At 37.9% G+C, this 24095-nt stretch overlaps 1 protein-coding gene across 1 annotated transcript; it reads left to right on the top strand.

The window, feature by feature from the left end:
• The first annotated feature begins 655 nt into the window (after positions 1-655).
• LOC149146842 (CBL-interacting serine/threonine-protein kinase 23-like) lies at positions 656-9682 on the top strand. The gene is made up of 12 exons (XM_089438147.1): positions 656-1201; positions 3551-3613; positions 3702-3773; positions 3869-3976; positions 4079-4113; positions 5694-5697; positions 7850-7891; positions 8120-8173; positions 8288-8413; positions 8500-8589; positions 8670-8789; positions 9092-9682. The coding sequence occupies exons 1-12, from the start codon at positions 1013-1015 to the stop codon at positions 9395-9397; spliced, it is 1209 nt and encodes a 402-aa protein (XP_089294273.1). The 5' UTR covers positions 656-1012; the 3' UTR covers positions 9398-9682.
• Positions 9683-24095: the final 14413 nt, after the last annotated feature.

The following is a 24095-nucleotide window of genomic DNA, read 5'->3' as shown; positions in this document are numbered from 1 at the left end:
ATAGTGAAGTGGGTCGTTGGGCAATTCCTAAAACGCCATGGACAGAAAGGTTTTGCCATCTCTGTGAGAATACGAACATCGAGTATGAAAATCACTTCCTCTTAGAGTGCCCCACGTACAACCACATTAGATCTCAGTTTCAAAATCTTTGTTGTAACACTGACGTTCCTAGCCTTTTACGTTGTCAAAATTACAATGAGCTGGGGAGGCTTCTCTCCAAGCTTTTTGAGCATAGGAATAAAATCTTAAAGTTTGGTCTGAGTGGACATTAACCACCACCACCACTATCATCATAAATTAGTGATTTTTTTCAAATATTATTTTGGTGGAAAACGTGAAATTGTTTGAATAGCTAAAAGCAGGGCTGTTCTCTTGTTTAGTAATCCTTTCGAGTAATTTGACTTTTAAAATAGCAATGAAAATTCAACGACCGTTCATATCTAATAATCAAATAATAGTATTACAATATTTTAGGTAATAAGCCTGTTTTTTTAAGATAATAATGATTTAACCCTTCACATATCATAATTATGATAAAAATTATGATAACGCTAACCGCATACCAATTAAAATTAAAAATCAAGCTATATCCTTTGGGAACTTTACATATTCTTTAGGAACTTTAAATTCATACACTGCCTCAGCGAAGAGGAAAGTCGTGGGAGCGGTAAACAGTTCAATCGTCTGCTGAGGTTGATCTGTTTATCCATCACGAAAGCAAAGAAATTGAAACGTGCCACACTGGATCATCTTTGCTTCTCTGACAGAAAAAATATCAAACGCATTTAAGAGCCCCACAATATCCGAAATATTGTAAATGATCTGGAGGTTCCAAGTTCCAGCCTTGAAAATCGGATTGTTTTTTCTGAGCAGGATTCCAACGCGACACATCTGAGCTTTGGTTGCCGAAGCCTTGGAGATCTGAGACAAGAATAGGGATTGTAAAGGACTTAGGCTTTAGCCTCGACAGGTTATCAGGAAATAAATAATCGGGTCTGGAATCGGGACATTTATGGTAAAAGGTACAGCGGAGGGAATGAACCTGAATAAGAACAGGATCGGGAAATATGAGCTAGGACAGACTCTGGGAGAAGGAAATTTCGCTAAAGTGAAGAGGGCAGTTAACATTGAAACAGGGCAGAGCTATGCCGTGAAAATTTTGGACAAGGAAAAGATTTTCCACCGCAAGATCGCCGATCATGTAAATACTGTGAGAATAATGCTAATGCAGAAATGGTTAGTTATGAAGCAGTTGAAATAGAAATAGTTATGAGCAGTTGAACAGGGATCGGTTGTGAGTAGTTAGGAATTAGTTAGGTGTTATTCCTATATAAGCATGATGTAATTGAGTAAAGGGATCAATGAAATTTGTGAGGTTGCGAGACCTATAGAGGGTGTTGCATGCATATATCTATGCAAAACCTGCATTCTTGAGTGGATTCCGCGTGAAAACTCAAATTCTAAGTATATTTTCATTATATTAACCTGCATTCTTCAGTTGATTTGGCGTGAAGACTCGGATTCTAGACTGTCCAGAACCATTGACTCGGAACCGTCCCTAGAACTCTGCGTGGATCGTTGGCCCTGCCAGAACTTTTGCTGGTTTTCTGTCCATAAACCGTTGAGTGCCGTGGAAAGTGAGGCGGACCTCCCTGTGTTGCTGCGTGAGTTGCAGCGTGAGAGTTGCTGTGAAGCAGATTCGGGTATCGGTTTTGTAAGTTCTGCAATCTTGTGAGGTTTTCTTGTGCGTTGAGTTTCTCATTGCGAAATCAGGACCGAGTTTGTATCGCCAGGATCGGGAGCCAAGTGTCTTAATCAAGGCAGAGTTTTGCTAGACTAAGAGTGAAGTTCCAATTGCCAGAGCCCACGGAGTCCAAGACTGCATTACTAGGAGCCGGGAACTGAGCTTTAATTGTCTAATTGAAGTGGCATTGCGGCCCAGCAAATATATGTTGAAGGTCAAGGGGCCAAGAGCCGAGTTTCTTGCCCGTCAAGGGGGTCGAATTGGTTGAGGCCGCGCAAGTCGCTGAAGCCGAATCAAAGGACGAGTCACAATTGTCTAGCTGCGTTGTCAGTTAGAAGGGCGAGTAAATTCAACGTAATTGGCAAGGAGCATCGAGTCCTAGCTTTCCGAAGATTAAAGGAAGCAAGGTGTGTGCGTATACAGTCGAGGAGCTGAGAAGCGAAGATACCAGAACTTTGCTGGTGCCTTCATTCTTTGCAGAAACCGTTGAGCGTGCAGAAATTGTTGTGTCGTTGTGCGTGCAGGTCTGGAGGTAATCTCAGAAAATGAACTGTTGTGTCGTGGTTTCATACCATCTTTGCAGAAACTGTTGTGTTCTTTGCAGAAACTGTTGTGCCGTGGTCATATTCTTTTTCAGTCGGCCCGGTTTTTCTTTGCAGAGAGAGGCTGTCGAAAAGGCGTTTTATTTGAAGTGTGATAAAGCTAACTGATATGTCTATTTTTTTAGACTTTTTTGACGATGATCTTTTTAATGATCATTTTCTCATGAACCCGTTTGGGATTAGCAGTATTTTTGCGTCCATTGACAAAGAGTTTCATGTTGTTGAGGATCACGTTGTTGAAGAAATCACTCATGTTGTTGAGGATCACGTTGTTGAAGAAATCACTCATGTTGTTGAGGATGTTGAAGAAATCACTCATGTTGTTGAGGATCACGCTGTTGAAGAAATCCCTCATGTTGTTGAGGATCACCCTGTTGAAGAAATCACTGAAATTAAAACTTGCCCGGTTGTTCGAAGTTTTATTGGATCTACTTTCAGAGATGATTGCATTGTGGTGAATCCTTCGTTGGTTCCTCATGGAAAGTGGGGAGAACATGAATTAAATTACCTCGTTCGAGATCTTGCATTGCCTCTCAATCCAAAAGAGGTTGTTGACGTTAAGTATGTAAGCAAGGAGCAAAAGAATTTCCTCAGGAAATCCAAAAAGGTGAAGATGAAACTCCATCAGCAATGGAAAAGGAACAAGCATGGACCTTTTAATAAGAAGACAAAAATGAAATGTTTTGTTGTAAGCCTAGCTGAGACTTAGACCAGCAGGATAAAGTTTAAGTCGTCATCATTAAGAATATATAGTTTGTTATATAGTTGGAATTAAGGGGGAGTGATAGAAAGGTATTAATCCCAACTACCCTCTCTTAATGCAGTAGTTAGATAGAGAATACAGCAGATGTTCAAAGTACAAGTTCTAGAAGTCAGTTAGGTATGGTAGAAAATCCATTTCTCCATTAAGGGAGGATGTGAGAATAATGAAGAAATAGGATTAGTTAGTTATAGTTAGTTATGAGTTGAACAGAATAGTTAGTTGAAGTAGTTATTGAACAGAATTGAGTTTCCTATATAAGTGAAGTGTAATTGAGTAAATGATGAATAAAAAGTTTGTGAGTTTTATATTTTTATAAATACATCTTTCTCAATTGCATCCTTCTTCTGAGAGGATATAATCTCCCCATTTTACACCAAAATATGTCACTCTGTATTTTGCATACCGGATATCTTCCAATTTGTAGGTTGTTTTTGTCTGCAGTTCAAGCGCGAAATCTGCACTTTGAAGCTCATCAAGCATCCAAATGTCGTGAGATTATACGAGGTATGGTATGCTCCTTCAGATTTCATCTATAATGGCGTATTTTGGAAGCAACTAACTTCTTTAACTACTGGTTTTGGCGCTTAGACAGGTATTGGCGAGTAAGAAGAAGATATACATTGTTCTTGAATTTGTGACAGGGGGTGAATTGTTCGAGAAAGTTGTAAGTGTCAGGCTGCCACATCGATCGCATGTGCTTGCAATTTTTGTTTTCTGAGTCATGTTAAAACATAAACCCCCTTTTTTATATGTACACAGTCGCGCAATGGCAAGCTGAAAGAAAGCGACGCGAGAAAGTATTTTCAGCAGCTTATTGAAGCCGTAGCATATTGTCACAGCAGGGGTGTCTACCACAGAGATTTGAAGGTATATAAATGCAGTCAAATGCAATCTTATTGCAGTCTGAAGATTCTTAGTTCTTCCGGTTATATTTGACATAAACATTATTTGTTGAAACTCAATGATCAGCCTGAGAACGTTCTTCTCGATGCAAATGGAAATGTGTGTTGGTGTACATGCACTAGCTGTAGACTAGCCGTAGACTTAGACTAGCTGTAGACTAGTTGTGCTGGTGTACATGCACCTAGATTAGGTCCAGTGAACTCATTGTTTGCATGCATGCGGCACAGCACACTTAGCTTTAGTTAGCTTTAGTTATTGCATGCACAACTAAGCTTAACTTAGGTGCTTTTATGTATTTATTCTCAACCTCATAATGTAGAATTTACTTTTCATTCTTTCTCAATTCTTGCTCGCTTTCTTCTTTGCCTTGCAAGCTTGTTATTGTTTTGCAAATCTAGATCTATCTGTGTTTCACAAATCTTACATGGTATCAGAGCACAGGGATTTGTAAATCAGTGCACAAGCAAATTATTTGCAGGTTCAGAAGATTGAAGCAACAACAAAGAATGGAGTCTAAATTGGAGTTTCCACAATCGGCAATTCTCACTCCATATAACTATTTCGAATGGAAGCCAAAGATTCAACTTCATCTCAGAAGTAGAGGCTTATTTCGAATAACGATGGAAACGGAAGTTGAACCAACATCGGCAGTGGAGAAATCAAGATATTTCAATCGCATGGATGAGGCCTTCGGCATCCTATGTTTATCTATTTCTCCAGAACTGCTATTTCATGTTGAATCATGTTCAACTCCAAATCAGGTATGGAAAATTTTGGAAGAATTGTTTGGAAAACAAGATGAAATGCAAGGTCACATTCTCGAAAATGAGTTAAACTCATTAGATCCGAGAAACTTTGAGAACATTCAAGATTTTTTCACAAGGTATAAAGCTTTGTTGGTGCAGCTGAAAGGATGCGGGATCGACAAATCCAAGCAAGAAAGGCAGTTGATTCTTTCCATTTTATCAAAACTTGGTCCAGAGTATGCAGTATTCGTTTCTACATTCCACACAGTCAGATCTGCAACTGGTGCAGATTGGAAGCCTCCCTCACTGGATACTTTTATTCAGTCTTTGATGCATGAGCAAGATAAGCTCATCAAAATGGGCACACTTAAAAATTCCAAAGCGCATGCACTCACTGTGCATGCAAAAGGAAAGGCAAATCCTAGATCCCCCGATGGATCATCTGGCTCAAAGGAAAGGAAAGGAACAAAAGGAAAATCAATGTGCAATTATTGCCACCGTGGTTTTCATCCTGAATCTGCATGCATGAAGAAGACTATAGATCTTATGGCGCAGACACTCCAGCAATACAATCTTGAAGACCACATTCCTGAGAATGCTAAGAAGAAGTCTGAGGAAAAAGCACCCGATCCAAGAGAAAAAGCACGTCATCCAAGAGGTAACGGGCATGCTTTGATTGCTCTTCGTTCTGCACCACAAGAATGGATCATCGATTCAGGAGCTTCACATCATATGGCTTCTTCAAAGGAATCCTTTTCTTTTTTGCATGCATACTCAGGTCCTCCCATCCTCATGGGGGATAATTCTGCAGTTACAGCAACTGGGCAAGGAAGAGTGCAATTCGAAGATGGAAGGTTTGAAAATGTCTTGCATACTCCAAGGCTCGCTGTGAATCTTCTCTCAGTGTATCAGATGACACACACAGGCAGCGGAAGGAAAGTGGAATTTACCCCAGATTCCGTGAGCATTTACGACATGCAAACCAATTTGAAGATTGCATCTGGCAAGGTAAATGATCAATCTCGTCTGTATACATTTTCTGATTTTGTTCCTCAAACCCCTGTTAGACCACCAGTTGTTGAACATCGAGATCAGACTTCTGCACAAAAATGGTGCAGCATGAGTAATATCTTTGATAATCCTGCCTCTATCCCTCTATTGGAGGAAAATCCGCAAGCACTCTTAACTATGAAGCCATCCATGTCCATGCATGCTTATATAATGCATGGATCTGATCCACAAAATTATACAGAAGCAAATGGGCATCCTGAATGGGAAGCTGCCATGCATGCGGAATATAGCTCTCTCATTGAGAACGAGACTTTGGATTTGGTTCCGTTTGACGAGGAAGAAGGCGCGGCCAAGGCCTATGACCAAGCGGCCCTTAAATTCCGGGGTCGAGATGCCATTACTAATGTTTCCGGCCTGAGAGCTAATGTCTGTCAACAAAACCAAGAAACCGTCCACGCAAACATGAATGTCTCCTCCGCCGCCGCCGCCAAAGAAATGGAAGATCCGCCTAAAATTATAAGATTCATCAAATCCATCCCTGACAATTGCGTTCGCAGCTTTGAGCCAGTTTCCCTGGATTCAGGTTCCGGCCTACATGGGAGCTCAGGTTCTTGGTTCCATATGTGCGGCGTTCGCTCTGAAGTTAATACTTCATCCATTCGGGAGCGGTGGGGTTACGGTTCCCGCGGGAGGCTACGCCAGAATTCAGACTTCAGCCTTATACAAAGGTTTATGATTCATGCAAGATTCGTATTTTTGAAGCAGCGAGCACAATCCAGACCAGCCAAAGGCTTCTCAAATTATTGCGAAACATGCGAGAGAAGCCTGCAGGAATCTTATCGCTATTGCTGCATAGCCTGCAAGGATTCGAGTCGAGCACGGTACAGTCCAGAAGCGGACATCTATGCCAGAACACGTTATTTGGACTTCAAAGCCTTCTTGGATTTCAGATTCTTATTTCTTAATTTCTTCCACTGGCTTCATCTGCATATCTCGAGCCAGAGGGGGAGCTGTTCTTTAATTTCCATTGATTTCCACGAGACCGATGACTTTGAAGGGGCGATTATAAAGATTGAGTTCTTTGACGGAGACCACGCAGATGGATTTCCCTTCGACGGGCGTCTAGGCGTACTGTCACATGCGTTTGCGCCGGAGGACGGGCGATTTCACTTGGACAGCGCCGAGGTTTGGACGGTGAGCATGGGCATCACGGATGATAGGTCCGCCATGGATCTTGAGTCGGTGGCGCTTCATGAAATCGGGCACCTCATTGGGTTGGACCATTCCAGTGTTGATGGATCCGTCATGTTCCCCAATCTTGAAACCAGAAAGGTAAAGCGTCAGTTGAGCGATATCGATGGCGCCACGGCTCTCTATGGCCCTCGCACTTTCCGGCAGAGTCCACAGCATGAGGGTGATGAAGAATTCACGAAGCTTCCCCATTCCGGGCACGCTGCACTTGTTTGGTCTCCGTTTACAATTGTTTTTCTGAAATGCTTCAGTCTGGCGGTTGTTTGTTTGTTAAACTTTTCTTGATTTTAGGTGATAAAGGTTTGCCTTATTCATGCTAAGTACAACAAGTTTGGAGGACACGAAGATTACAGCGAATACATTTCTTTCAAATTTATAATAGATTTTATGTATTTGAGTTCAAAAAAAAAAAAAAAAAAAATGGGTACCTAAAATGGCGTGCTGCCGGGACCCATTCATTATTGCATCACACTCACCTAAGTTATGCTTAAGGGGGGGTGTTGGTGTACATGCACTAGCTGTAGACTAGCCGTAGACTTAGACTAGCTGTAGACTAGTTGTGCTGGTGTACATGCACCTAGATTAGGTCCAGTGAACTCATTGTTTGCATGCATGCGGCACAGCACACTTAGCTTTAGTTAGCTTTAGTTATTGCATGCACAACTAAGCTTAACTTAGGTGCTTTTATGTATTTATTCTCAACCTCATAATGTAGAATTTACTTTTCATTCTTTCTCAATTCTTGCTCGCTTTCTTCTTTGCCTTGCAAGCTTGTTATTGTTTTGCAAATCTAGATCTATCTGTGTTTCACAAATCTTACAATGTGAAGATATCTGATTTCGGCCTCAGCGCGCTGCCTCAGCAATTTAGGGTGTGTCTTCAACTTGCAAATAAATCTTTGAAATAAATCTAATTTTTTTTTTTCCAGGTAGTTATCCTGGGCGGTTTTGCCTGAAAATCTCCATATCTGAACTTAACTTTAATAAACCCTTGGAAAATTGAACCCATACCTAACACAGGTGGACCATTGGAAAATTGAACTGACACAATAAATCTTGCTAAGGGTCTCTTATTATATTGTGTGATTGTGGCCTTTCAGGAAGACGGTTTGCTCCATACGACTTGTGGAAGCCCCAATTATGTGGCACCCGAGGTCATATTTTATCCATAGTTTGTACCTCAAATCCTGATTTAATCAGGGTTGCAATTGTTCATACTTGGATTAATCAGGGTTGCAATTGTTCATACTTGGATTTGGGTTGTGCAGGTCATTTCTGGCAGAGGATACGATGGTGCTCCTGCCGATGTTTGGTCTAGCGGTGTCATTCTCTTTGTTCTTTTGACAGGCTGGTTGCCATTCGACGACAACAATCTTGCTGTGTTGTATTATAAGGTAATTACCAAACACAAAATCAGAATTCCTAGTTTAAAATTTTTGAATAGTGGGTCATTTGATCCCTAATACAATGGCCCTTGCAGATCTTCAAAAGCGACTTCAAGTTTCCAAAATGGCTCTCTGCTGGGGCTCGAAAATTGATCAGAAGGATACTCGATCCCAATCCGAAGACGGTAAGTAGAAACCAGACGTTGGAGATTGGTGGATTAAATCCAGAGGGTTATTATTGATATTTCTGTTGATTGATATACAGCGCATAAGTATAGCAGAAATAGTGGAAGATGAGTGGTTTAAGCAAGGCTATTCTCGAGCCAAGTTTGTGGAGGACAACATTTGTTTGGATGATGTGGATGCGGCTTTTACAAATTCAGAGGTATTAATTAAATAATAGCAAAGCTGCATTTCATAAAACCGCAAATTTTTATGAGGAAAGCAGAGAAAACACACAAAATACACATAAAATAAACTTCTATTCATAAATCTTTCTCACATACTCAAGTTGGTGTGTCCGGGTCTACCGAGATGATTGTTTTGGGTTCCATGTGTATTGTCGCGAGTTTCTTCAAACTCGACCTGACTGCGTTTTCCCTTTGTGATGCCTTCTGGTTTTTGTCACTGTGGGGTTATTTGCGATCACTGTGAAGCCTGACCCTATAATTATCCTGTAAATTACAGGACCATATGTACAGGGAGGAAACGGGGCCAGTTCTGATGAACGCTTTTCAGTTAATATCAATGTCAGGGAGCCTTGATCTGTCTGGCTTCTTTGAAGAAGAGGTATGGTCTGTGTCGTGGCTTTTCAGTCTTTGTAAACGACCATTAGCTGCTGGTCAGTTAAACTATACAGTCAATTCATCGAACGTGTCATTGGGTTGCAGGAATATTCTCATTAAAGTTCGTACAAACAACAATAATACCAGTAGCAAAGTTTTAATGATACATATAGTATTAATGGTCATATATGTAGTATCCAAAGTGTAAGCGTACTTCTGGATTTTGAACTATCATGAAACTCTGCAGATATGGAAAGTTTTGTTCAAATAACCTGTCACTTTAACGATCGTGATTATGCTGAATTTCTTTGAACAATATGTATATAGGAATAGGGTAAATTCACAATAGGTTTTTTATAAGATATTTTTTCCGTTAATTTTAATTAAAATTCATTAAATCTTTTTAAAAAATTGAATTGAAGCGGTTTAATATGTAAAAATGAAGTTAGGATAAAAATGTATTTTAAATAACAAAAAATCACATTATTGCTTAAAATTATATAACCAGATTTTTTGAAAAAGTCTATTTCATCTAAGTTAACCTACTGCTTTTCCTGCAAAGTTAAAGTGCCTTAGTAAATGTGATTAGGCAAATATCCAATTTTCCTATATTTTATTTTGTTAGGTTGTTTTTCTTTTAATATTTTATTTATTATATATTTTTTTAATATTTTGTTTGAAATTTCCAAAAATATATTGAAATTGTGTAAATTTGAGTTATTAAATTTACATTAATTAAATATTTTAAAAATTTATATACTAAATTTATTTATATATTTCAAAAATCACTTTTAATCCTAACTACTATAATTTTATAAAAAAATTATATCACCAATTTTTAAAAATGAAATAAAATATAAAATAATTAGAGTGAACAACATAACCTATGTGGCACGATCAAAGTGTACGTGCCCTCGATAACAAGTAACGGTCTTTATGATGCTTTGAACGGAAATTCCATAACTGAAGATGAATGTGAAATGACGTCACAGTACGCCCGGGAAAGGAAAACAATATTCACGTCCATGTATGCAGCCAAAGATATCATGCAGAGAATTGAAGAAACTGCCAAAGCCATGAGGTTTCAAGTTGAGAGAAAAAATAGCAAGGTTTGTAATCAATCCACATATAATTTGTATTATTTATTTGCCCAAACAACCCCCGTTCCCTAATTATATATATCTCACAACTGAACAAATTTGTCGCCATTGTTTCAGCGAAATTTACTGCATATCGATCCGAAGTCGAAGGGGAACGGACATCTTTCTGTTGCAACGGAGGTGAGTGAGATATTGAATAGCAAACTGGTAAAGCAGATGAATAATTAATTAAATAAAATTGATGTGTTGTTTTCTTAATGTCTTTGGTTTTAGTTGTTCGAAGTGAGCCCGTGTTTACATGTGGTAGAGCTCAGGAAAACCGCCGGCGACACAGGAAAATCCTATTTCCACTACTATAGGATCATTAATGCGCTCTTACATGCGTGGGAGATAGACTTTTATAAACTATTTCCACCACTATAGGATCATTAATGCGCTCTTACATGCGTGGGAGATAGACTTTTATAACACGCGCAGGGGTAACGCGCCGTTTTTATTTTTATTATCTAGTTATAAACGTGTCTATCCCCTGAGCATGTAAGAGCGCATTAATGATCCGATAGTGGTGAAAATAGGATTTTCCGGCGACACAGGACAGTTCAAGGAGGTATTGAATATTATCTGTTATTAATTATTTTTCGTCTTGTAAACAAATAAAATTAGATAGACATGGTCGGCGATGGATACGCTATCTATTATTTTATGTACACAGTTGTGCAGGAAATTGTCAAGTGATCTTAGCTTGCAAGAAGATATAACGTGTGGAAAGATAGAGGTGGAAAAGCTCGCTCTCGCCGGTTAGCCACGGCGTTGTGTAACAAAGTCAACATTCGTTCATTATTTATGTAATTTCTACGTGTATATTGCCCCCGTGGGCAGTGATTCCAGATACCCATACAACATGGCTGGGCCCAGAAATTGAAAGTTGGCCCGGTCCCAAATTGGGACTCGATTTTCCAAATGCTGTACAAATCTTGCATGTGAGATTGTCTCATTATCATTGCTTATGTGCAAAGGCAGGCCAATTGAAATTCCAATTTCACAGATTCTTGATTTGGTGGGCTCCATTGTTTTCATTTCACAATTTGTTTTGGATGGGGCCCATTTACTTATGTGGTGGGGCTACCTAATAATAATGGTAATTGATTTTATTCTGACATGTTCTTTTCGATTGGGATGGGGTCCATTGACTTGTGTCATGGAGGTTACCTAACGAATAGGGAGATACTAAACGCTCAGCAATGACTTGCATGTTAAACGTCAAGGCCAACGAATCTACTTTCCAAGCATATGGGCAAACAAAGAAAACTTAATAAAGTCAAATAACTAAACCAAACATTGAATTTAATTGTCCTTGAATTAAAATTGTTGGCATAGTGGGACCTTAGCTATAATAAAATTTGGTATAATGGGAACTTCGTTAAATAAAAAGACAGCTTACCACCAACCCCCTATGCTTGAATTGCACTCATGAGGCCCACAAGGCATTTGTATGTAGTTTTTTATATTAAATAAGTTGATCTTATTACGATAGATAGAAGAATTAGGTAAGCCACTCTATATATATCCATAAGATTGCATTATTTAAAGGTTGTTTTAAAAAATATAACTATTATTTAATAAAACAACCTACCCACTACGTGATTCGGATTTCTTTTAAATAAGAAAATTTAACACATGTCCTACCATGGCCAGACTGCCTCGAACATTTCTTAGCTTTCCCCACTAAGAAAATTTAAGACATGTCCTACCATGGCCACTTCAAACATGAGACTGCCTTGAACATTACTTAGCTTTCAAGTATTTCTCTTAAATATTTGTTTCCATCGTCGAGAATATACTAAAAATACATATAAAATTGGTATTCCACAATATTATTTATCTTATCTCTCTGCTTAGCATATGCATGCAAATAATTGAATTTATCATATGTTAATATGCTTTTTCATTTTTAAAGTCTTTAAAAATGGTAAAGGCATTTTCTCTATCTATATTTAAAATAGAAAAAACCCAATCAATTTGAAATTGGTATTAGGATTTATAATAATTAATTTAAATTTTAATCTTTATGAATTACACTTGGGCTTTATTTGAGACTATTTTAAGTGATACGTTTTTATGCATTATAAGAATTTATTTATTTATTTATTTTTATTTTTATTTTTAATAAAAATTATGGAGGTTAATATGAAAAGAATGCTTAATAAATGATTGTGTGTAGCAGCCCCAAGGGTTAGTTCAATTGGTCAAAATCAGTGCCTCACCGATAGGGAGGTCACAGGGTCCATTCTGCCCGAAGCCCTTGGGGTTAGGCCTTGCTAGTGGGCCGCGGGCTATACTCCCTTCGGGGTCGATCAACCCATGTTTTTCCATGGACATAGCGACCACCCGTTGACCAAGGTGTTCATGAACCACAACAAAAAAAAAAAATTGATTGTGTGCAACTTGTTACTTATGCCACAATCCATGATAGTCAAAATGTTTAAACTTGGCTATTTCATACTTTGAATTTTTTGTTTATAGGTAGTGAATAAATCTGACCAAACAGTGTAATCTTGGCAGATCATTAGATAGGTAGAGTGAATAAAAGGAGCTTATCAGTTTAATCTGAGCCCTTGGATGATATAAGGTTAGAATTAGATAGCTTATTTTGTAAAGAAAAGAAAAAGATTGATAAGGGTTTGCTAGCCTAAATGCACCCAAATAAAGTGAAGAAAAAATGGTAGGATGAGTAAGTGGGTAAGTAGTAGAAAGGTTGCAGAAATATCATGTAATTGATACAAAAAGCACTTATGTCATTGTTCCAAATGCATCATTTAAATATGCATAAGTGGTAAACAAAACAAAAGAAATGGTTCACAATTTGGTTTACTTAACATCCCCTCATTCATTTTAACCCCCATGACACTCACTAACTTCCCTTCCATAATAAAAATATTAATACCTATAGTTTTTAAGTCAAAAAGGCTCAGAGCATTTCTCTTACTTCTAGTGGGACCGGACTCTCGGCTTGATGACTTAAGAAATAAAGGGGTTAAATTTCATCATAATTCATTCATCCCTCTCACAAAACCCCTTTTCCTAAGATTAAGTTCTCTTGCCTAGGAAAACACCTTTATAAACATGTTTTATGTAAAAATCCACTAAATACATTTATCATAAGTACTAAGTATATGGAAAGCACACAACATTTTATATACCTAAGTGCAATACCGTTTCCACTCATTTCACTTCATATTAACTTTTTAATTAAATATATAAAAATCTCGATAAACCCAGTATGTATATATTTAACTCCTCCATATAAATTAACCCCACCACTTAGTTTATCTATAAACTATATTACTACCCCTTATCCCGCAAAAAACATTAAAACCATGCCTTCAGTCCTTAATCCCTCATTACAGTCTGGCCCGATCCCCTAAACCAGGATTAGTCCTTAAACTAATCCCAAAACCACCACAATTAAATCCCCAGGCCCCTCATTTAAATCCCATCATTCACCCCTGCGCAACTCCCATCTCCCGAACACTGTTGATCGTCCCTCATCCACATCCAATGCCCCACAAGCATATTGGGTTGGCCCGACGTCTGCCCTTCACCCACCTGATAAGGCAGTTTCCCCCTAACCCCCGACGCTACGTGGCAAACGCTGAATGGAATCAGGTGACCCCTCCCGAATACCACCCGCACCACAAAAGCGGTGCGATGGACCTCCTAAACCACTTCCCCCTTTCAATCGAAAACCGTCATTGTTCATCAATCAAAACCCGCCAAAATTAACCACGTTTCCTATAAAAGCATAATTACCCCTCTTTTCACTCTTTTCACGCATTTGCCTTTCAGAACACAGAAAGTCATTGCAACCCCTGCAAACAGCCAAATTGCTCACAAACCTCCGCCATTACTCCACAGACGTTGCAGATAGCATAGCTCGTTCGTTAGTCTATACCAGTACCATACGAACCTCTGCAACCGCCTTCAACCACCATTTATAGTCAATTCTGCCCAATTCCAGGTATTTAACCATGGAATTCCAACTCCATTGTCAAATTCCAAGTCAATTCACCCTCGTGACACTATTAATTAAGTAAAAAAGATCAAATTTACTTAAATTTTAACACTGTGAGCCATAAACAACTACAAAACCTCCATTTCCCTAAATACTTTGAATCGCCCCCCATACTCAAATCCACAAGAAATGAGTATGGTTGCCCCAATTGCAATGGATGTAAGACTCATCACTACACCTCACTTAGACCTGGACCACCTTCCTTTAGCTGATAAATATTTCCAAATAAAATATACCTCTACCCAAGAATCTCCCCTCAAAGTACATTGCCAAAGTAGGGACAAGTTCCTGAATCATGCTGATGAAATTGACCTTTGGGAATCAAATTTGCTCAAATACCAGTTCCCCCAAGTCCACATTTTCCTGAGATTGTTCATATGTGCTATGCTTGCTACATCCCCAGTCATAGAACTATCATGTCTCATGATTAGAAGGTCCTTTTCACCATCATTGCTGAGTATATTAATGAAATGTTGCATCTCCAACCAGAGCCAAACCTAACCCCTCTTTCAATTGGAGACTTGTTGGACCTGTATCCTAAACTTAGCTCTTCCAAATTGGCCCAACTATTCCAAACCTTCATCAGAGAAGAGAGACATATCCCTAAGGACTCCCCCCAATATGCAGCTGCTATTTTTTCCCCATGGGGCCGGAATATTGTAGCCATGATATCCTGCATTTTGGGGACTGGTACACCACTAGTGAATACATTGATGAGTTAATCCTTGCCTTAGTGTCCATCTACACTCCAGAGCAGCCTCTTGCTGTCATTTATTACTATGCCCAATTTATAGTTGATAGGATGCATGAGCAATTCCTTAGAATGAGAAATGAAAGGGTTTTCAAGTACTCCTTAGTTTTATACCATATGTTCTTATATTACCAACCTGATAAGTTCCCATTCACCCATTAGAAGCTGGACACCAAAGGTCAGCCTAGGTCAGTCACTTTTTGGACTCCATTGATCGACCAATCTCAGTCTCCATACTCTTATTCTGATTTTGTTGATTTATTTGTACACCCAGTCATGACAATTTTGACTGGAAGCCCTCTTCCTAGAATCAATCCAGAAATAAAGAGAGTCCTTCAATTTTCTAAACAAACCAAAGTGGGTGACTCGTACCTTACCAGAACCATACAGAAATCAGGATGTATGGTTGCATACTGGCACCATACAAGCTACCAAGATACCTCCCCATGAGGTTGTTTGCATTAGAATATTATAGACAAATCATTAATGTAGATGAAGTAAACTTCGTCAATTCCAAGAAGAAGGCCAATTTCAAAATAAAAGACCAACTAGGCCCCTTCATACACAACTCTAGGGAGGCAAGCAAAGAAGCATACTTAATTCTGCAAAGAATGAAGTTCCGAAGAAGTTTTGTTTGGAGATATGATCCTTTGGAATTCATCACAAATAAGAGACAAAAGGTCAAGCTAGGACCTTTCATTCACCATCCCATACCTGAAATAGAAACATATGCAAATCAAACAGAATGGGTGGAGGGTACCCTAGTAGACCAAGACAGCACCAGAGTAGACGTAGAGAATGCTCTAATTGATTTAGAAAAGTAGCTTGATGACATCTCTTTCTGTAGGTACCAGAAGAACCAGAAAGAACCATGAGTACCCCTCTAGTTATGCAGACTCCTCAGAATGAGGAGAAGATCCCAAAAAGAAACAGAGAAGAGGCTTCCACTTCAGGAATGGCCACCTCTGATTTGCAACAGGAATCAAACAAGAGGCAAAGGATAAATCCAGCCTCTCAGCAGGAATATACTGAAGACTCAGTTGAGGTCAAAAATACAAGTGTAGAAAGAAGTAGGCCTACCACTCCATCCGGAGGCATGCAAGAGCCTTCCACATCACAAACTTAGATGTTGGAAAGGAAACTTAGTGTTGAAGTATCTTCCTTTAGAATGCCTGCTGAAAAAGACTAAGATATCAAGGAAAGACATAAAGAAATCAAAGCTATAAATGAGAGGCTGAAGGCCCAAACATATGCACAATACCTAAAGCTGACTCCTACCAATCAAACAAGGCTAATGTCAACCTTTGACATTAAAGAGGGAAAGCTACAAATGACTTTTGTTAGCCCATAGCTCAGCAGCCAAAGACAACATCATATTTCAAAAGGGTAGATTTTGAAGTGTTGGCAAGGGATATTCATCCCATAGACCAGATTGAACTACACAAACAGGCTGGAGAGATGATATACTCCACCCTGACAGGTAAATCCATAGCTGCCCATTAGCTACAGAACTCTCTGAACAACATCTTAGCATAATTCTAGTTAGAGAAGGCCTCCTCACAGGCCAAGGATACAAGGATCAAGTCCTTAGAGGACTTAGTGATTGAATTGGGACATGATCCCAAGGATATAAAAGCTACAGAGCAACTTATTAAGAAGAAAAATGATGATATTTCTACACTTAAGAGGCAATTGAAAATACCCCAACTGCAACATCCTAAAACTCTAGAAGTCATAGAGAATCAAACCAGACATGAGGAGTTGATGGACTTGGCCCTAATGCTGAATGACAAATTAAAAGAGACAAAAAAGGAATTGGATTCTTTAATCCAATTAAAACAAAAAGATGTGGCCACTTCTTCAACAAATGTATCCCTATAGTATCCATAGCAGTGCCATCTACACTAGCAACACCTTTGGCACCTATAGCTCCACGTGCAACAACCTTGCCAGTAACAACAGAATCTACATCAGTAGTAGGTGCATTAGGAGAGAAAGTAGCAGAACTAATCAAAGCCATGGAAGAGATGTCTATCCAGGCTACTGAAATGAACAGGTTAAGAGAAAAGGTTGCAAGTTTGGAAACAGACTGCAAACTTGCCCAACTAAAGTAGAAAGAAGAAGCACAAAAGGCCCAGAGAATGGGTGAGAGAATCAAAATCCTAGAGAAGGATTTAACATTGGAGAAACCACTTGGACAAACCAAGGAAATGCTGTGGGCCAATATCATTGACTCTGTCAATGATATTTGGCCATCAATCCAAGTTATTTTTGAACAAACAGAGTTGGTAAAGATAGCTACAGAAGCTATCCAGAAAGTGAAGGAGGAGTTGGGAGATAAGCCAGAGGAGGCAAATAGACTCATCCACTTCCTCAACAACAAGAATAGATATGAGCTCCATGAGATAAATATAGAAGATAGGACTGCTACCATTTTAGAAATAAGGAAGGTCCTTTCCAAAAGGAACCTTATGCTTAATTTGGAAGAAAAGTGCCACAATATGCAGGTAGCCATTGATAGGTTCATGGATAAATTCTAGATTTTGAGGGAGGAGGGTCTGCCTAGTACTATGGTTATCAATGACAAACTCATGACACAGTTGGACTATGGTGATAGACTCAGAAAATTGGCTAAGGAATAAGTCAGTTCTTCATCCATAAAAGCCCTGCCAACAGGAAAAGTGTTATATGACACATTTTAGGACTTGTTTTTCCTTGAGCATGAGGTAAAACATTTGTTTGTCACCAAGCCCAATTTTGCCAAGTATATTGAAGCTGATGAAATCTACAGGATAATGGTGAATGTGAAATTACCTGATGCAGAATGGTGGGAGACAATGATAGATTTACTGGGATAAATTTATTACACAATAAAAACAAAATAATCATGGTAAAAATAACAAAATAGGGTCAAAGAGTATCAAGGTTAATGAGTATCAGTTGAAAGATGAAAGTAAATAAGACTCCAGCGTGAAACTCTACAACAAAAAGCCAGCATAAAGGGCTACACTTCAACAATAAAGGTCAGCACAACCATAATAAAAGGGATAGCATGAAACAGTTCATTAGCTTCTTGCAAGAAGATATTTGTATTTCCTAAATTAAATCTCAAGTTGTTTTGAGATATTTTGTAATAATTTTTGTATAAATACTTCACAATTCGAAGTATGTAGGGTGGATTCCGAACATTTCTATAGACTTCTTGTTCTAAAATCTGAAATTCTATTGTATCAATGACTGGATCAACTAGCTGGATCGAGGAATAAAGATTAGATATTTTACTGGATTCTTGTGTAAAGAAAAGTTCAAATAAGTATTCTCTCACGTTCAATGTTATTTTTCTTTAAGTTTTTCCATAGTCTTACTTGTATCTCTAAAAATCTGAATGCTATAACATGGAATGATATCTTAGAAATTGCTTAACTACACTTTGTTTTGACTGTTATGCGTGTTTAATGTTTTCTTCACTAATCTAAGTTAAGGAATTCTTGATTGTTCCTTAGTTTAGGTAGTTCCTTGTGATCTATAGCAAATGATTCTTAATTTCTCTTTGTTCATGATTATCCTCTGTTCTTCATCTTAGCCCCGGTCTGAGGATTCTTAAGTGCTCTCTCACCCTGGTTAGGATCATTTCACCCATTCGACCTAAAGATTTGTGCTTTACTTTGCTAGCCTGCCCTGTGAAAATTCCCTTTAATGAATTGATTCAGTTTTGCTATCCATTTGTTGACTCCATAGCCCAATGGCTTAAAGACCTCGCTCTATCCATCTGTTATGAGAATTTGACCACCCAACCTTCAATTCAAAACCAAAACCCCAATGAACATTAAGAACTAACCTAAAATACCAAAAAAAAAGCTAAATTATAAAGAGAGAGCCCTCTCTGAGTCATATGTTGGCTAGAGCCTATACTTAAAAGTTTGGTTTGTGGTTACCTCGGTTTATTCCTTCTTCTGATAACTTCTAAGGAAAATTCCGAGTGATAACATAGTGGCAACCATACTGTGGAGAACCCTCAATCCTAATAAATCTTTAAGAAATTTTTAATTCTGTATTTTGAGCCTCTTAAAGTAATTTATTAGAAGTTATTTCTCACAAAAAGAAAACAATTAAAAAATTCTGAAACTATGGCTTCGAGGAGAACTCATTATACTAGGGATAACCCATATCCACCCTCCCCCAGTAGTTGATAATCCCAACCTAATTTCAAGAAAAACCAAAAAAGAAGAAAGTTCAGCTAGTCACACACCCTTAGTTAAAGCTAATTCATGCCCTGATGAATGGTTATTTTTAGAAGATCTCCCCTTTAATGAAAAATTTGATTTGTCATTATTTAAGTCAAAGTATGAAAGTGAAATTTATGATACTGTCTTAGATCTTGAGTTTATTGTAGACCTTGAAGTCCAAAAAGCCCACAAATCAATTGATGAGTATATTTTGAATTCACCACAATCATCCCTTAGTACTGCCAAGATCCCTGAGTTTTCTGAACAATTTTCCACTACTCTTAGTTCACCATTATTCCCTTCATCTTTTGAAGTCCATTCCCCACCACCATTCATACCCTCACTCCCTTACCAACCTAGTACTTCTTATTTACCACTCACTAGTCCTAGTTCATCCTCCACTACTGTATCATCTTCCAGTACCTCAACCCCACATTTTAGCCCTTCCCAGCTTATAGCCATGGAAAATAGATATGCTCCCCTTGTCTTACCTGCTCCACTTGGTGCCATGCCAACAGACTACCAGAGTAAAATCATCTAATTTGATGGCATAGGACACTACACTGCACAACACCATGTTAATAAGATGACAGACTACTTTGAACTTCATGAAAAACATATTGTGGATGTTCAAATGAGATTATTTGCTCAGACTTTAGCTGGTGATGTTAGGAAATGGTTTAGATCACTTCCTGTTAATAGTATTGATAGTTTAGAAGTATTTCATCAGCAATTTTTGAATAGATGGGAAAATAAAAAGAATCCTCTACAGATCCTTTCAGAATATGAAAATATTAGGAGAGGACCCAATGAAACTGTTCAAGATTACTGCATCATATTTAACAATATATACAATGCAATTCCAGTTAATCTTAGACCCCCACCTGACTTAGCGTTAATAAAGTTCCCTAAGGGTTTTGACACAGACATGGCATTCCATCTCAGGGAAAGAAACCCCACAACCCTAGAAGATTTTCAAAGTGTAGAGGCTAATTTATTAGCTAAAAGAGCTAGAGTTAGGAATGAAAGAAGAGGAATAGCTAAAGATGAGCCTTCACCCTCTGAAATTAAAATAGATAGCTTAGTGAAAGGCATGGAAAAGTTAATGGATAGAATATAGAATATAGAGAGGAAACCCTAGTGGAATAACCAACAAGCACATCCAATTAGAAACCCAAACTTTAGGAAAAACCAAAACCAAAACCATGGAAAAAATGGACCTGATCATAATATTATGCCTCCTTTCCAAGAAAATTATGTAGAAACATCCCATCCTGAAGACCTAGAGCAAGACACACAGATTAACCTGATGGGATTAGATGCTGAAGATGCTATTTTTCTGACCCAAGATGATTAGGAATCGCATATTCTGCAGCAATTGCAAATCTAGTCTGGAGAGTCATTTGATTATAAACAAGGTTATGATTCTGTCATCTTTGAAGTGCATAAACAGTATAACCTAAGGACTAAAAATAATTTTTATATCCTTGACCAAACCAAGAAAATAGTGCCAAATCAACCCAAGAAAATCAAAGAAGCCCCGGTTTCTCAAATCCTCCAAATTCTCCCCAGACAAAAGCAGAATCCTTTTGGCTCCACCATTGTAGATATAACTCGTAATCAACCTTCTGATGATCAACCTTCTACTTCAATTCCCCCTAAAAAACCAGTGGACACACCTCAAAACACTAGATTGGAAAATTCACAAAAAGAGGTCCCCAATAAAGGAAAAGAAGACCATCCCACTCAAATCCCTACTGTGAAAATTCAAAACCCTCAAACAGAGAAAGCCCCTTTGCCATTCAATTTGGGAGCAGAGGTAGCTAAGCTAAATATTTCAATCCCTTTAACAAAACTAATCAAGAATGAAACTTACAAAACACAGATAAACCAAACCCTGAACATTGCTGAAAATGAGGATTTTGTTAACCTGTTTGATGACCAACCAAAACTTATATTTGGTCCAGATGTTAATGGAAAACCACTAGAAGGAGGAATACCACCTTTCTACATTAGCCTTAGCATCCATGACAAAATTCTTCATAATGCAATGTTGGATTCTAGGGCCTCCCACAACTTAATGCCCAAATCAGTAATGGAAAAATTGAACCTAGACTTTACAAGACCTTACAAGGACTTATTCTCATTTCAATCAAGTCAAGTAAAGTGTCTAGGATTGATTAAACCCCTGTGTGTTACCTTAGTTCAATATCCTGCCAAGAGCATTCTTATGGATATAGTGGTTGCTGACATCCCATTGAAGTATGGCATGTTGTTATCCATATCATGGGGAGCCAAACTTCAAGGATCTTTATAACTTGATATGTCATATGCAACAATCTCTTTTTTTGGACAACCTAAGAATTTGTACCGATAAACTTTAATGAAATACATGGTGAGTAGCTAGGATCAGCCTCAAAACTTTCCTATCTACTTCGTACATTCAGACATTGATTCTTTTATCCTATATAATGCTGATCAAACACAAGAAACTCTTTTAGACAGTGTTGATACAGAACCAAAAGAAATTTCAGTTTCAAAACAAGAGGAAACTGTCCAAACTTTAGAACTTTCCACTAAACAAGGTAGTCAAAATGAGGAAAAGTTTGTGGCACCAGATGATGAAAATTATGAACATGAGATATTGTGGCATCTTGAGTTTGATGGGTCTGTCAATAAGTTTGGATAAGGAGAAGGAGTTTGAATATACAATCTGGAGAATAATCACTCAAAAGACCATGCATACAGGCTAAATTTTAAATGTACTAACAATATGGCCGAGTATGAAGCACTAATTTTAGGTCTTAAATTAGTTAGGAATCTAGGAGCTAAAAGAGTTTCTGTTATGGGAGACTCTAAACTGGTTATAAAACAAATTGATGCTGTATATATGACAAAAGACCCTAGATTAAGTTGTTATAGAGGAACCATTGTAGAAATACTAAACACTTTCTTAGAAACAAAGGTTGTTGTAATTCCTAGAAAACATAATATGCAGGCTCATAGTTTAGCAATGTTTTCCAGCACTTGAAAGTTACCCTTTCAACCTAACCATTAGTACACTGCTGAAGTTAGGCATAGACCTACAATTCCAGATAATTTGAATAAGTGGAAAATATTTGCTAATGAGAGACAGATAAACAAATTTTTAATCTCGGAAGAAGAATTTGTAAATAGCAATATAGATATTGACATATCAATAGATTCTAACATTAAAGACAAAATAGAAACAAATGAGATAGAAGGTGAAGAGATAGATAGATTTCATCCCACTAAATTTACAGATGTAGAAAACCTAGAGCAAGTTGAGATTGATGAAATAATTAATGAAGGCACTGAATTAATCAATCTCAAAGACAATTCTTACCTAAGGGATTAACCCCTTTGGAAGACTTGTTTGATTCAAATGATGTTCCTAGCAAGCCTAAAATGGAACCTTTGAAATTTGATATAAAGGAGTATAATATAGGCACTAATGAAAATCCAAAATTGATTAAACTTTTGAAATCATTACCTCCAACTGAAAAGGTGAAATACATTGAGTTACTAAAAGGATTTTAGGATGTCTTTGCTTGGAGTTATGAGGACCTCAAGTCCTATGACACCAACATCATACAACACACAATCCCTATAGAAGAAAATCAAAAACCTTTCAAACAAAAACTTAGAAGGATTAATCTTGTCCTATTAGCTTCAATTGAAAAGGAAACCTAGAGAATGTATGATGCTGAGATAATTGCACCAATCAGATTTTCTGATTGGGTTTCAAACTTGGTGCCAACTAAGAAGAAAACTGGCGAGATTAGACTATGTGTGGACCTTATGAACCTCAACAAAGCATCACTTAAAGACAATTATCCTCTCCCCAAAATGGATAATATTTTGCAAAGGGTAGTTGGATCAACCAGAATCTCATTATTGGATGGGTTTTCTGGTTACAATCATATCTTAGTTCATCCTGATGGCCAAGCCAAGACTGCCTTCACTACTCCTTGGGGCACATTCATGTATGTGAAAATGCTTTTTGGACTAATGAATGTAGGAGCCACTTTCCAAAGGGTTATGGATATAGCCTTTTCCAAAGAAATTCATGATTTCCTTGTAATATATCTAGATGACATTACTGTGCTTTCAAAATCTGATAGTCAACATTTGGATCATCTGAGGCAGGTTTTTATTAAATGTAGGAAATATGGAATTTCTTTAAACCCCAAGAAGTCTATGTTTGGGTTAGAAGAAGGAAAGTTACTAGGTCATATAATTTCAAAAGATGGTATTCGAATAGACCCTGCAAGAATAGAAGCCATCTTACAGATACAACCTCCAGGGAACATTAGGGAATTACAAGATTTCTTAGGGAAAATTAAATTTCTTAGAAGATTTATTTCTAATCTAGCAGAATTAATTAGATCATTGAACAATATGTTGAAAAAAGATTCGACCATAAAATGGACTATTGAGGCTAATAAATCCTTTGAAGACATTAAACTAGCCTTAACTAGAACACCAATTTTGATCAGTCCAAAATTTGACAGAGATTTCATCTTATTTTCCTTTGCTTCTGAGCACACAATTGCTACAGTTTTACTGCAGAAAAATGACCAGGGCTATGAAAAAGATATTGCTTTCTTTAGCAAAGCCCTGAGAGATGCCCCCTTAAAATATAACATAATGGAAACACAAGACTTTGCTTTGGTCAAAGCTATCGAGGATTTTAGGGTGTACATTTTATATTCTCATATAGTAGCCTATGTTCC

Source organism: Pinus tabuliformis, chromosome 9 (genome assembly GCF_031772625.1).
Source record: "Pinus tabuliformis cultivar Carrire ecotype Pingquan chromosome 9, CPIR1, whole genome shotgun sequence".
In the NCBI taxonomy this organism is placed as follows: Eukaryota; Viridiplantae; Streptophyta; class Pinopsida; order Pinales; family Pinaceae; genus Pinus; species Pinus tabuliformis.
The sequence above is the reverse complement of the archived record's forward strand: the minus strand, read 5'-3'. Positions and strand labels throughout refer to the sequence as shown.

Excerpts from the sequence above, each read along its gene's own strand:
- LOC149146842 (XM_089438147.1), top strand. The coding sequence starts at position 1,013 with ATGGTAAAAGGTACAGCGGAGGGAATGAACCTGAATAAGAACAGGATC. Across the intron at positions 3,774-3,868 it reads GTGAATTGTTCGAGAAAGTT|TCGCGCAATGGCAAGCTGAA; the intron begins GTAAGTGTCAGG and ends ATATGTACACAG. Across the intron at positions 8,174-8,287 it reads CCAATTATGTGGCACCCGAG|GTCATTTCTGGCAGAGGATA; the intron begins GTCATATTTTAT and ends TGGGTTGTGCAG.